The sequence below is a fragment of the Daktulosphaira vitifoliae genome, unplaced genomic scaffold (genome assembly GCF_025091365.1).
Source record: "Daktulosphaira vitifoliae isolate Bord-2020 unplaced genomic scaffold, ASM2509136v1 Scaffold_3, whole genome shotgun sequence".
NCBI lineage: Eukaryota > Metazoa > Arthropoda > Insecta > Hemiptera > Phylloxeridae > Daktulosphaira > Daktulosphaira vitifoliae.
Genome location: NW_026099574.1, coordinates 21,950,934 through 21,965,249, shown reverse-complemented (window position 1 = coordinate 21,965,249; position 14,316 = coordinate 21,950,934). Strand labels below are relative to the sequence as shown.

The 14,316-nt window shown below is 26.2% G+C and overlaps 2 protein-coding genes across 2 annotated transcripts in view; both read left to right on the top strand.

The window, feature by feature from the left end:
- Positions 1-5,198, top strand: part of LOC126901458 (NADH dehydrogenase [ubiquinone] 1 alpha subcomplex subunit 10, mitochondrial) — a 9,786-nt gene extending 4,588 nt beyond the window's left edge. Inside the window, exon 5 of the mRNA XM_050677904.1 lies at positions 4,977-5,198. Coding sequence (XP_050533861.1) covers positions 4,977-5,081 — 105 coding nt within the window. The 3' untranslated portion in view covers positions 5,082-5,198. The remainder of the gene's footprint in view (positions 1-4,976) is intronic.
- A 4,197-nt stretch (positions 5,199-9,395) lies between these two features.
- LOC126902088 (cap-specific mRNA (nucleoside-2'-O-)-methyltransferase 2-like) lies at positions 9,396-11,432 on the top strand. The gene has a single exon (XM_050679111.1). It carries the CDS (start codon positions 9,396-9,398, stop codon positions 11,430-11,432), a length of 2,037 nt encoding a protein of 678 aa, XP_050535068.1.
- Positions 11,433-14,316: the final 2,884 nt, after the last annotated feature.

Sequence of the window (14,316 nt, the reverse complement as noted above, 5' to 3'; positions counted from 1 at the left end):
ATTATTAAATTACAAAGTAAAATGATTTAATTTTGTAGTTGAAACCTATCATATCAAACTTCATTCGTTAATAAATATTTTGAAAACATTAGAAATTAATGATTTTAATTGTCTTTATGGAGACGATGTAATAACTAACTGTTTAATTGATAAATTAGAATTTTTTTTTCAATTTTTGAGAGTAATATCTTCAACTAGATACGAATTGTAGTAATTTGACGTATTGTTGAAAAAAGTAGGTCAAGTTAGAGGCAGAGATATAAATGATAGTCACAAAAATATATCTTCTCAGCTTTGCATCGAAGCTAAAACTTAAAATATAGTAAAATAATTTTAATACGAATAAGAAATTTCTTCTTGCAAGGGGCGACTAAAGTGATGGGATCCTTGATCTTTATTGAAGTTATTGAATCTAAATGAGATAAAATTCAAACGAGTTAAAAATTTATACCAACTTAAATAGAGTTAAGAAAAAATGCAAAAAATTCATTGCCATACGCGGGTTGGAACCTCGTACCCCAAGCGTGTAAAACATAAATTTTACCAACTCGGCAACCGTACGTTGCTTCCGGCGGTTGAAAAATTGGCTATTTAAGCTAGTTCAAATTTCAAAGTTATTTTTCTCGACTTAAAAGAAACAAACATATTTAAATAAGTTTAACTATCTATACTATATCAATTTTAATTTATATAATATTTATGAAAATCTGTACTCCCCTTGTCAGGTATTTTAAAATAAAATAAAATACAAAACCCAGAATTTTAACACAAAAATAGCATATTTTTGCATACGGTAGTCATTTTTACCATGAAGACAAATCCAGAGGTCAAATTTTTTTTTTTCACATTAAAGTATATTACATAAGCTTTAATTTAAGATATATTTAAAAGTGTCAGTATTTCCGGAATACTTTCAAAAATTAAATTGAAAATATCGTAGTAACAATACGCATGTTTAAAGTTTTGACCCCCCTTGTTAAAGGGGTATGATCCGATTTACAAAAAAAGCGTGCCAGATGAAAGGGGTATATAAATATTTATTATAAAAAAATAATAATATTGATCCATACATTTTTCCAAAAGTTATATAAAATATAAATTAAATAATATAACATATAAAATCGAGATTTTTTTCACGGAAATCGTACGTTTTTCTTTAACTTTGATGTCCGTTTTCACCACGAAGACAAGTCCAGAGGTCAAATTTTTTTTTTTCAAATTAAAGTATATTACATAAGCTTTAATTTAAGATATATATAAAAGTGTCAGTCTTTCCGGAACATTTTCAAAAGTTAAGTTGAAAAAGTTCTACTTTCTATACGCATTTTAAAAGGTTTGCACCCCCCCTGTATAAAGGGAAATGGTCCGATTTTAAAAAAAAGTATGTCGAATGAAAGAAGTATATATAAAGTATTTATCATTAAAGAATAAAGTTGATTCATGAATTTTTAAAAAAAATATAGCATCATAATGTTAAAAAATGTAAAATATAATATCAAGAATTTTTTCAAAAAAATAGCATATTTTTGCATACGGTATTCATTTTCACCATGAAGACAAGTCCAGAGGTCAAATTTTTTTTTTTCAAATTAAAGTATATTACATTAGCTTTAATTTAAGATATATATAAAAGTGTCAGTCTCTCCGGAACATTTTCAAAAGTTAATTTTTTGTAAAAAAGCCACCATTTTGAAACCCTTCCTGTGGGCTGTTAAAGGGTCAAATGTTCACAAAATTATATAAAATGATAGGTAAATATCTAAGATATTTATAAAAAAAAAATTATATTGATTCGATCATTTTTAAAAAAGTTATGGCAATTTTAAGTAAAAAAAATTGAAAAAATATCGAAAATTAGCGATTTTTAAATTTGTAATTTTTTGGGGGATTTCCCCCGTTTGCGGGGAACGAGGGAATTTTTTTCAATTTTTGAGGGTAATGTCTTCGACTAGATACGATTTGTGATCTTTTGACATATTGTTCATCAAAATCGGTCCAGCGAGAGCTGAGATTGAGCGTTCACAGAAAAAAAAAAAAAAATAAAAAAAAAAACACATCATAGTAAAATTAATACCTTCTCAGCTTCGCATCAAAGCTAAAATAAATAAATAGTCTTTGAGTATTAAAAAACTATATTATAATTAGTAATTTTAAACTTGGTTAATCACCAGATTACTACAAAAAATTAATATATACAAAAGTTAATTATTTAAAAATCACAAACAAAATAAAAATAAATAAATAAAGAGTATTATACTATAAAAAATAATTGCGAATAAAATGTATATAAACATTATTTTCCCAAAAAAGTTCTATAAACTATTAATTTCAATTCTTATTTTTATTTAACATAAACAATCTATACATTTTTTTGTACAATAAGCTAATAAGATAAGGGTAAATATATAAAATGTAAATGTCATTAAAAGTCACCCATAAGCAACACTCAAGAATTAAATATTAGTTATTTATTTCTTAAATATTTATTTTTAATTTTTTTTTTTTTTTGAATTAATGCAACAAATGAGTTTGAAACAAATCACATTTCTTCCTGTTTAGCCTACAGCGAAGATTTCCTGGTGTTGTGGAGGTGGATAGGTATTTTATTAAGGGATTTGGATGATTTTGAAGTTATTTAGAGATATATGGATAAAAATTGTGTGTTTCTTTCTTAATAGTTTTAATAGCAAAATTAACTTAAAGTTTTCAGTTAGAAACATATGGTAGGGTATTGGAGATTCGCCAGAGTGTTATATTTTGGACCTTATGGATTTTTTTTAAATTAGATTTTTTTGCAGTTTACCAAAATTTTTGCGGTCTGTAAGTCCAAATAGGTTTGAGTAGGGTTTTCTAGATTAAAAATTAAGATTTTAGATTGTTATTTAGAAAGTTATTTTTAATTAAAAAGAGTATTAGAATGAGCATTCGTTTATTAATTTTGTATTGCTAATATAATGAATCCAGGTTAGTCGCTAATCTAAGATGATTTCCAAGTACCTGACCGTATCTAATGTGGGAGTAATGATATGGTTTAATGTAACATTAGGACATATAACTAGTTTAAATGTGAACATTAAATGTTAATAACATGAATAGTATTATAGCTTTTTTAGCTTCGATGCGAAACTGAGAAGGTATTAAGTTTAATATGTTGTGTTTTTTTTTTCTTTTTTTGTGTCTGTTACTTCTTTTCTCAGTTCTCATCGAACCGGTTTCTTTCAACGATACGTCAAAAGATCACAATTCGCATCTAGTCGAAGACATTACTCTCAAAAATTGAAAAATTTTCCCTCGTTCACCGTAAATGGCGGAAACCTCCAAAAAAATTACAAATTTTAAAATTGCTAATTTTTCAATTTTTTTACTTAAAATTGCCATAACTTTTTCAAATATGATCAAATCAATATATTTTTTTTTATAGATACATGATGTCTTTCCCTTTCATTTAGTATATTTTTTTATAAATCTGACCCTTTACAAGCCCACAGGAGGGGATTTAAAATGACAACTTTTTCACAAAAATTTAACTTTTGAAAGTGTTCCAGAAAGTCTGACACTTATATACAGTGTTTTTTAAACATATGTCTAATTAAAGCTTATAATACGTACTATATATTTAAAAAAAATGTGCTCCAATGACTGATCTTCGACGTGCATACGGCTACCATACTTAAAAATTGCTATTTTTATGTTAAATTTTTTTATTTTAAAATTTCAACTTTAAATTGCTATAACTTTTTGAAAAATGTATAAATAAACACAAATTTTTTTTTCTTCTAAATACATTATATATACCTTTTTCATCCGACATACTTTTTTTAAAAAGTTACTTTTTTCCGTCAATTTTTCCTTATACAGAAGGCGTTCAAAATTTGAAACATGCGTATAAAAAATAGAACTTTTTCAACTTAATTTTTAAAAATATTCCAGAAATACATATAAAATCTGCGTCTTTTAAATATATATTAAAATAAGACTTATTCTATGTATTAGAAGTTCTAAAAAAATTTTGTACCGATAACTTATTTTCTATATGAAAATGACAGGCGTAGTAGAACAAAAAATAGGAGTTAATTTTGCTTTTGGGATAATCCACTAATTTCTTAAAATTAAACACTATCTACAGATTTGCATCGAAGCATTTCTTATGATAGGGTTTTTAATCACTGTCAGATATCATCTATACTTATCCTAACTATGCCACGACCATACTGTCCCACGACTCCACTGTGCTACCGTTTTTTGATATTCAACTGGAGTTCAGTAAATTCATTAATACTTCTTAATCCTAAAATCTGAATGGTTAAATAATTAGGTATGGTAGTGTTATATTAATTTCCAGATTTATTGTAATTTTTTTTTGTCAGATTCTATTGGGAGGCATAATGATATTTTTGCCCCTTCGTATTTTGACCAAGGGGGCAACTGCCCCCCGGTTCTGGTGCTACTGAATGATCAACTTTAAAACAAAATGAAAAGAAAATTTAGATCGATCTATAAATTTTTCTATAATTATTAGTTTTTGTTAATGGTAATGTTCACTAATGTACATTATATCGACACAATTTATAATTTGTAAAAATCATACACATTTAATTTTTTGTGATAATAATTGGTTTTATCAATAAAATTAAACGAAATATCGATTAAAAAAAAACTTCAATATAATATTAATTCAGTTTATTTGTAGATGAGGCTAAAATACATTGCCATATAAATACGTATAGGACGTGTACAACATCGCACAATTACTTAATTTGATAATTAATCAAAAATTAAGTGATAACGTAACGCCTAAAATAATAATAATAAAAATCTGTAGACAAATAGGTAACAAGCGTTGGTAGGGAATAAAATACTGTATATATAATTAGAAGTTCAGCAGAACGTCACAGCGGAAGAATTTTAGTAAACGAGTAGGGCGCATATAAGATTATTTATTTGTTATTTACTAAATAAAAGAAATTATTTTACAGGCTGAAGGAAATACACACGAAGAAGGATTCAATCCAAAATATCATAAATTATCTGAAATTATGTTCAAAACAAGAGAAACAAAAAAATGGGATCCAGTTTCATAAAATTTTTATTTTTAAAAACTCAATTAATTCTCAGTTTTGTCTACAATAAATATAAATCAGTGTAAATAGTACATTATGTTTTAATTATGAGATTAATGATTTTGTTGTTGTTTTTCATTTATTTTTTCCATTTTTTTGCAATATCCTATTAACTAATGATTAATAGACTTTTAAATAAATACATTTTTTTTTTTTTTAAATACCTCACTTAAGGTCAAAAATTTAAAAAAACTTGTTAACCATTAAAATATTCAATGGTTATTATAAGTTTTGTAACGGATTACAATAAATTAAAAATAATAATAATCATATAATACATTTGAGTTATTCATTTAAAATTTTTATTTACTATAACTGTGATCTATTCTAATAGTGAAAAAACTTTGTGCGTTTATATTTGAAAAGCATTAAAAATTTTAAATTATTTGTACTAAATTAAAAGAGTAATTAAATTTATATCAAATAAAATAAGTAAAAATCAGTTACCTGTGTAATACAACCAACATGAATTAGAGCCAGCACTCTTTGGGTCGGTTGGCCGTTAATCAATCACAGTCGACCGGGCAAAACAGATGCATAGACTGAAAATTATAAAGTCAAATCAATTAATACTGCCATTACCATAATAATAATAAAATATCTACAATTTAAAGTATATAAGTCTAAAAATATATTTATATATATATATAGAGAGAGAGATTGTATAGACTGATGTAGTACATATTGCACCAATAAATGAAATACAAATCAAACTAATGATTAATATATGCAAAGTATATTGATGAAAACGTAAAAAAATTTGACCACTGGACTTGTCTTCATGGTGAAAATGGCTATCGAATGCTATTTTTGTGTGAAAATTCTCGATTTTATAATTTACATTTTTTACTTTAAAGTGCTATAACTTTTTAAAAAATGTATGGATCAATACAATTTTTTCATGAGAAGTAGTANTTTTTTTTTAAATTAAACACTATCTAAAGATTTGCATCGAAGCGTTTTATTTTGATAGTGATTTTAATCACTGTCAGATATCATTATACTTGATCCAACTATGCCACGTCACAACTGTGCCGCGACCCCCCTGTGCTGGGNTCGATCCAACTATGCCGTGACCCCCTGTGCTGGGTTTTTTTTACTTAAAACTGCCATAATTTTTTCAAATATGATCAAATCAATATATTTTTTTTTTATAGATGTATGATCTTTGCCTATCATTTTACATATTTTTTTTATAAATATGATCCTTTACATGCCCACAGGGGAGAATTCAAAATGACAACTTTTTCACAAAAAATTAACTTTTGAAAGTGTTCCAGAAAGTCTGACACTTTTATATATATACATATATTACACCTATAAATCATAAAACCTGTAATCAGGATATAAATAAGGAAATAGGAGATCATGTAGCTTTAAATTTTTAAAGCTACATGATTAAAGCTTTAATTTTTTAAAATTAAACATCTACAGATTTGTATTGAAGCGTTTTTTATGATAGTGATTTAAATCACTGTCAGACATCATTATACTTGACCCAACTATGCCGCGACCCCCTGTGCTGGTTTTTTTATCTTTATGTCAAAAATTTCTTTGTTTTTATATTAGTTATGTAATATTAAATTATAACCTTTAGTTAAAATTAACTAAGCTTGTAATTGAGCGCCACTTATCGTTACTGAAAATTTATAATTTAAATAAAACTGAGATAAACACTTATTAGCTTTTGAACTTATTAATAAAAGATTAAAATGTAATAATATTTAAAGGTGTGTTGGATATAAGTGAGAGTTACTTTCATTCGGGGTGTATTTTGAGAGTCATAAAATATTGTAAGTATAATATATAAGACAAGTCCAGAGGTCAATTATCATAATTATTATAATTTTTAGACTGTGCTACTGTTGTGGTGCCAGGATAACAACTAACCTAGAGATTGATGACAGTCATCGCTATTGGATTTATTGCATGGGTAATTCATTTTCATTTGTTAAAAGAAATTTATTGCTATTGACTTTTCTTAAAATACAGTTCATCTTTATACGTTTTCATCAATATACTTTGCATATATTAATCATTAGTTTGATTTGTATTTCATTTATTGGTGCAATATGTACTACATCAGTCTATACAATCTCTCTCTATATATATATATAAATATATTTTTAGACTTATATACTTTAAATTGTAGATATTTTATTATTATTATGGTAATGGCAGTATTAATTGATTTGACTTTATAATTTTCAGTCTATAATTAATAGTTGTAATTGTAAAACTATTTTAGAATTAAAAATATTTATTTTCGTACTTTTAATCAACTGGTATTTTTGAATTTTACAATATATTATAACTAATAATAAATTTTATAATTTTAAGATTGAAATAGCAAAAATTAATACAGTTGGCTTTTAATCTTTTGATATAATTTCATTATATTTAATTTTAAAACTGTAAGCAAAACATAATAAACCTGATTATATTGTAAAACCTAGGATGGTTTAAGTTTTCTTTTTTATATGTAATTTTTTAGAGTTTATTTTTTTTCTATGTGTCTTTTAAACAACTAATTTAACTATTGAAAAGCCATAAGAACTGTATTTATAATCTTTTTAATATATTTAATTACATAAAGATTTTGTATTATATTTGTATTATATTTATATGTATTATTTTTATATTTCCTTTAGGTATAATAAGAAATAGAAATTATTTTCTATGTGTTCATATGTAACAATTTATAAAATTGTAATTTGTATTATTTTAATTTGGAGGGAAATTGTCTCAATTGCAAATTATAACATACATATATATTTTCTTTAAAGGTGTAATTTTCTTTGAAGAATAAGATTTTCTAAATTTTGTAAATTTCCCTTTAAACATTCTTGTTAAATATCTACTATTTCGACATACAAGTATATTAAAAATATTACTTGAAGTTTAAAGTGTTAAAGAATAATTTTAATTTGATGCGAAGCTGAGAAGATATTCATTTTACTATGATGTGCTTTTATCTTTTTTGTGTCTGTTATCACTTTTACTCAGCCCTCACCAAACCGATTTCTTTTAGCGATACGTCAAAACATCACAAATCGTATCTAGTTGAAGACATTATCCTCAAAAATTGAAAAAAATTCTCTCGTTCCCCTTTAATTTGGGAATCTCCAAAAAAATTACTTTTACTTAAAAATATAATTTTATATATTTTTTTATAGATACATAATGTCTTTACCTATCATTTGGTACATTTTTTTTTATAAATTTGACACTTAAATTAAAGCTTATGTAATATACTTCATTATGAAAAAATAAATTTTGGACTTTATTTTATTTTCATGGTGAAAACGGACATCAAAGTTAATAAAAAAAATTTTTTTTACAAAAATCGTATTTTTTTTATATTTTTAACTTTATAGTGCTATAACTTTTTGAAAAATGTATGGATCATAATAACTTTTTTAAGATAAGTACTATTTATATTTTTCTTTTATGCAACACACTTTTTTTTTTAATCAGACCATTTATATATTATACTTATAAATCATTAAACTTGTAATCAGAATATAAATAAGGAAATAGGAGATCATATAGCTTTTGGAATAATTCACCAATTTTTTAAAATTAAACACAATCTACAGATTTGCATCAAAGCGTTTTTTATGATAATGATTTTAATCCAGATACTGGGACCAACTATGCCACACCCCCCCTGTGCTGGGATTTTTATTTATAAAAATAACATTATGAAAATTATTTTAAAATAAAATCTATTTAATTTTAAAATTTTAATATTTTATAAGAATTATAACTTATAGTAATAATACATTTTAAATGGAGCTCCTAATGAATACTTTAAAGTGCAATTACCTCTTTTGTGTACTTCCTTTTTAACATAANACCTCTTTTGTGTACTTCCTTTTTAACATAAAATCCCCGTAATATGTAAACTATGTAAAACATTAATTTAAAAAACGTTGGCTTAAAAATAAGGTTTTTTATCAAAAAAAAATAATAATATATTTTTCAAAATTGATAAGTATATTCTTTTTTTATTACTCTGAAAGTTGATTATTTACATTAGTTTGAAAGTTGATTACTTACATTAGTATAATTATTTTATTTAAAAGTATAAAATTTTATCGTGGAATAATTATTTAATTTTAGTTTAGGCCAATAGTTATTTTTATTCATAAATAAACATACAGAAATCCGTTTCTAGGAAACAAAATTTTATATGCTTAGATAAAATAAATAGTTTTCTCTTCAGGAGGCGATTTGACGTGAACGAAGAAAGTTTAAGTATTTTTTCACACAATGACACCTCAAACCGAACATAACGAAAAAGCTATAGCGTTCTCTAAAAAGTTTGTACTTAGTACAAATTGGCGAATGCCGCGCTCGAGTAGTATGTTTACAAAGCCTTCTTGGCAATTACACAAGTTTCAAGAACTGAAATCAGAGCTGAATTTCGTTAAGAACAAACTGGACAACTTCAACAGCGAAACATGGCATGCACATACGACCAAAATGAATCCTGCTGGATTAGTCATTGGTCATCTTAAGAAAAATATACGTCCTGATTTTTTGACTCAAGCTTGGTGTAAGTTCTATGAGATCTTAGGCAATTCTTCTTTGCTTACTCAAGAACGTACATCCAAAGCTAATTTCAACTCTGTACATCTCTGTGAAGCTCCCGGAGCATTTATTTCTGCACTGAATCATTACATATCACTAAATCATCGTAACTTAAATTTCGACTGGTTGGCCATGACACTTAACCCGTACCATGAATCCAATGGTCAACCTGATATTATTACTGACGACCGCTTAATATTGAACACATTAGACAAATGGGAATTCGGTCCGGACTATACTGGTGACATATTTCAACCGAAGTATCACGAACATTTATTGGAGACGGTTTCTAAAAGATTTGTAGACGGCGTAAGTTTGGTAACGGCCGATGGAAGTATAGATTGTCAAAATGATCCAGGAGAACAAGAATGTACTGTCATGCGTTTACATAATTACGAGGTAATGGTAGGTTTGAACATATTAAAAGACAGGGGATCATTTGTATTAAAAACGTTTACGATATTCGAATGTAACACAATTTGTAGAATATATTTGCTTTGTTGTCTATTTGAATCTGTCGAAATTCAGAAACCAGCCACCAGTAAGTCCGGGAATTCAGAAATATATATTGTATGCAAAGATTACAAAGGTAGAAAATTTGCAGAGCCTTTCATTCAGTCGTTCTTTGAAAGTGAAAACCACGAAAATGCAATGTTTCCTCTTAGACAAATACCCAGAACTTTTATTAACGAAATATTCAAGTGTTCAAGTTATTTTTCCAACTTACAAATAAGAACTATCGAGAGAAACATTAGGTCGTGGTTTCTAAAGGCCGAGTATTATAATGAAATGAAGGATATTCAAAGTTATGTATGCAAAGAGTTTATCAAAAGGTACAATTTAAAACCGATTCGTGAAGACCAAACTCTTATGTCAAAGAACGTATCCAAAAATTATAAAAAGAAGACATTTGACGTCTCGTACGCGGAAAAGATGAGCCGTCGTGACTTAAGCCTTCGAGAAGAAGCTGAAATATTGTACAAGGACATGACAAAATTTTGCAATTTAGAAAATAATATATGGAATAAAAATGTATCTGTACGATGTAAAAAATCTAACATCGATGTGTCACAGGTAAAATTTTGTATGGGAAAGCCGGTAACGAAAGTACGAGGATCAAAATTTTGCGATGGATCTTTACTTGATTGTAGAAATAAGATAATAGATAAATTTCCTTACGTTGAAAGAACTAGTGATAAAAAAACTCGATCCTCGTATTTTAAATCTCAACTGAAGAACTGTAGATCAGATATAACAGTTTGTGATTTGACAGATATTTATTTGGAAAATCGTATAAACAATGTCAAGTTACAATACAATTGTTTGCATGCTATTTTAGATTCATTGAAGCACACTACGAACGATATGCTACTAATTGGATATCCACTGCACACTCAAATAGCCATCGGATGTCTTTTTGCAATGTCTGGTATGTTTGAGTCGTATGCAATCTTGAAACCTGATTGTAACTGCGGACACGCTTTTGCATTTTTTGGTCTCCAGAGAAACATTAGGTGGCTTGATATTTTATACAAAGTCTTAGACAATATTTTGCCCACCTCTGATGATTACACAGATTCTGACAAAGCCTTAATTTCACTGCTTCCAATACAACATCTCATAGAACAAAAATCTTATCATGAAATAGTTGAACTTAATAACTTATGTCTTTTATATGAAGTCAAACCAATTCTATTGGACTTTCTTCGACCATAGATGTTTTCTTTATACTTAAGACTTATGATATGCTATTACAATTTGAATCTCAACACCAATAGTGACTTTTATACTGATTGTGACTTCATTTGTATTTTGACATATGTCTGTAAATTACCTTATAATTCTTATGCTTGCCGCAGTCACTGTACACATTGTAATTTATTATTGCAGTATTNTTGCCGCAGTCACTGTACACATTATAATTTATTATTGCAGTGCAATCTATTATCGTACATACTGTCGGATGTCTTCATTTTGTTAAGAGAAAATTATATACATCATAATTTGATTTTGTATTAAGTGAATTAATAACTTTTTAATACATTTTATGTGTTTTGTACTTAGATCTTTTTTTTATTTTTTACTTTTCAATTTTCTTTTTTTTTTGCTCATTTAGTGAGCTAATTTGCAGATTTTTTCGTTAATTTATAAAAAATTATTTTTGAATATATAATTTACAATTATTTCAATATTTTTTTAACATTATTTCATTTAAATTAATTAAACATTTTTTTTAGTTGTATAATTTATGATAAAAGTATTAATGTTTTTATTTGAACTAAACATAAAATTAATATTGTATATTTTTACTGTAAAATCCTAATAGAATTTTAGCAAATATAACAAAGATATTTTTTGTAATTCATGTGTTCAATTTGTTATTTTTATTTATCCTTACTTTAACAGTGACAATTTGTGCTTTCAGGAAAAATTGCAAAGATATCATTGTCATAGGCAATGTTTTTTACTGAATCGGCAAACGTTCGTAGCATTCATTTTTGATAAAATTGGCAATTTAAGCTGATTCAAATGCTAAAATTAATTTTTTCGACTCAAAAAAAGAAAAAAATTAAATAAGTTTAATTTTATATTCTATATCAATTAGTTTTATATAATATTTATGAAAATCAGTGTACCCAATTATAAGGTATATTAAAATAAATTAAAAAATACAACACCAAGAATTTTAACAAAAAAATAGCATATTTTTTAATAGGATAACAGTTTTCATGATATCTGGACATTTTTTTTTTTCATAGTATAGTAATTACATAAGCTTTAATTTAAGATTAAATAAAAGTGTCATATTTCCGGAATATTTTCAAAAGTTAAGTTGAAAAAAATAAATTTTTAATCAGAGTTTGCTATTTTGAATGCCCCCTGTAAGCAGATAAAGGATCACATTTTCAAAAAATTTATATCAAATGAAAGAAAAATACCTATGATTTTAATTTAAAAAATAATTATTTTGATACGGTCATTTTTAAATAAGTTATAGCAATTTTTGAAAAAAAAAAAAAAAAAGTTTAAAAAATGTCGAAATTTACCGATTTTAAAATTTGTAATTTTTGAGGATAATTTCTTTAATTAGATACAATTTATGATTTTTTGACGTCTTGTTGAGAAAAATCAGTAAGCGGTAAACTATCAGATAAAACGCCAAGTTACTTCTTAATGAATAAAAACATGTTAAAATCGTATGAATGCTTTTTTTAAATTACTATTAATTATTATAATTAATTAAATAATAATTCACAATAAAGTTGGTAGTTCAAAATCACCATGTAGATGTTTTATAGTAATTATAATAATAAATATAGTAATAATGTTAACATTAATAATGATAATAAGTGGTGACAATAATAATATTTAGTATGACTACTTGTAATGCAAGAATAACATTAAAGGATTAGACAGCTAATTTTATTAGAATTATGCCTTCAAATTTGTGCGAGATCAATACTTTTTCTTTTAAATTATTTATGATATACAGTTATTAGCACCTTTATTTTTTCATAGAAAGTAATATTATTCAAATCAGACATTAGTGGAACTCTTTTTAAATTGATTATAGTATCTTTCATAGTTGAGTAAAAATTAAAGTTTTGGTAAAAATATAAAACTAATAATCTAATAGCCTAATTATAAAAAAAAAAAAAAATTAATTTTAAAAACGAACACACTTCCAAACTTAAATACTAGTACACAACGTACACTAATCAATATATATATTTACAATATGTGGTGTTTAGCCCGTTTTAATCTTCTGGCGTCTTGAGAATAATCATGAACTCAAGCTACAGTTTTGTTGACGAACGCAGCGTTTCTTGATACACGGGGCCCCGCAACCCGTGCCACGTTTATCAGCCGTCGCCCAACTATGTGTATATATGGTAGTTTGACTGACTAACACCGCGCGCGATACGCCACCGTACAAAGTCCAGCAAGTACCGCACGTCCGTCTACGACCCGCCGCAAATATACGTCGTGGAAGTCATCTTCGTGACACCGCCCGACACACAGCTCGTCCTTCGAGTGCGCGATATCGTCGATTTTTCTTGATATACTTAAATATATTTGTTTTGACCTGTGTAACTATCGGATTCACTTAGTGGTATAAGTACTCGTCATTTTTGTAATTGTGTTTATCATTAATAAACGGTTTGACGCCCCACCTTCTATTTCATAACACCGGTGTCGTTCATCTATCATGCTTACGACATGAGTCGTAACAGAATTTTATTTGAAATGTTTTAAAAACACATTCAACTAATAAAAATTTAGGCGTTTATTTAGTTTCTAAATTTGTTTTGCAAAAAATGACTTCTGAAGAGAGCATTTTTCATACGTTTTAGCGTTAATGATAGTTATCGATACTTTTTACCCTTATTTTATGGGCTATAAAAATTCCCAAAATATTAGATATTATTTTTATGATGGTGGCGTTTTTTTTTTTATTTGTCTGTCCAGTGAAAATTTAATAAGATACCTCAAAATTACACTACCATAAAAAAACCGTTTTCTGTATTTTAACACTACTATAGCTTAAAAAATAATTGATTTTAAAAATATTTAATATAAGCTTTATTTTAATATAATT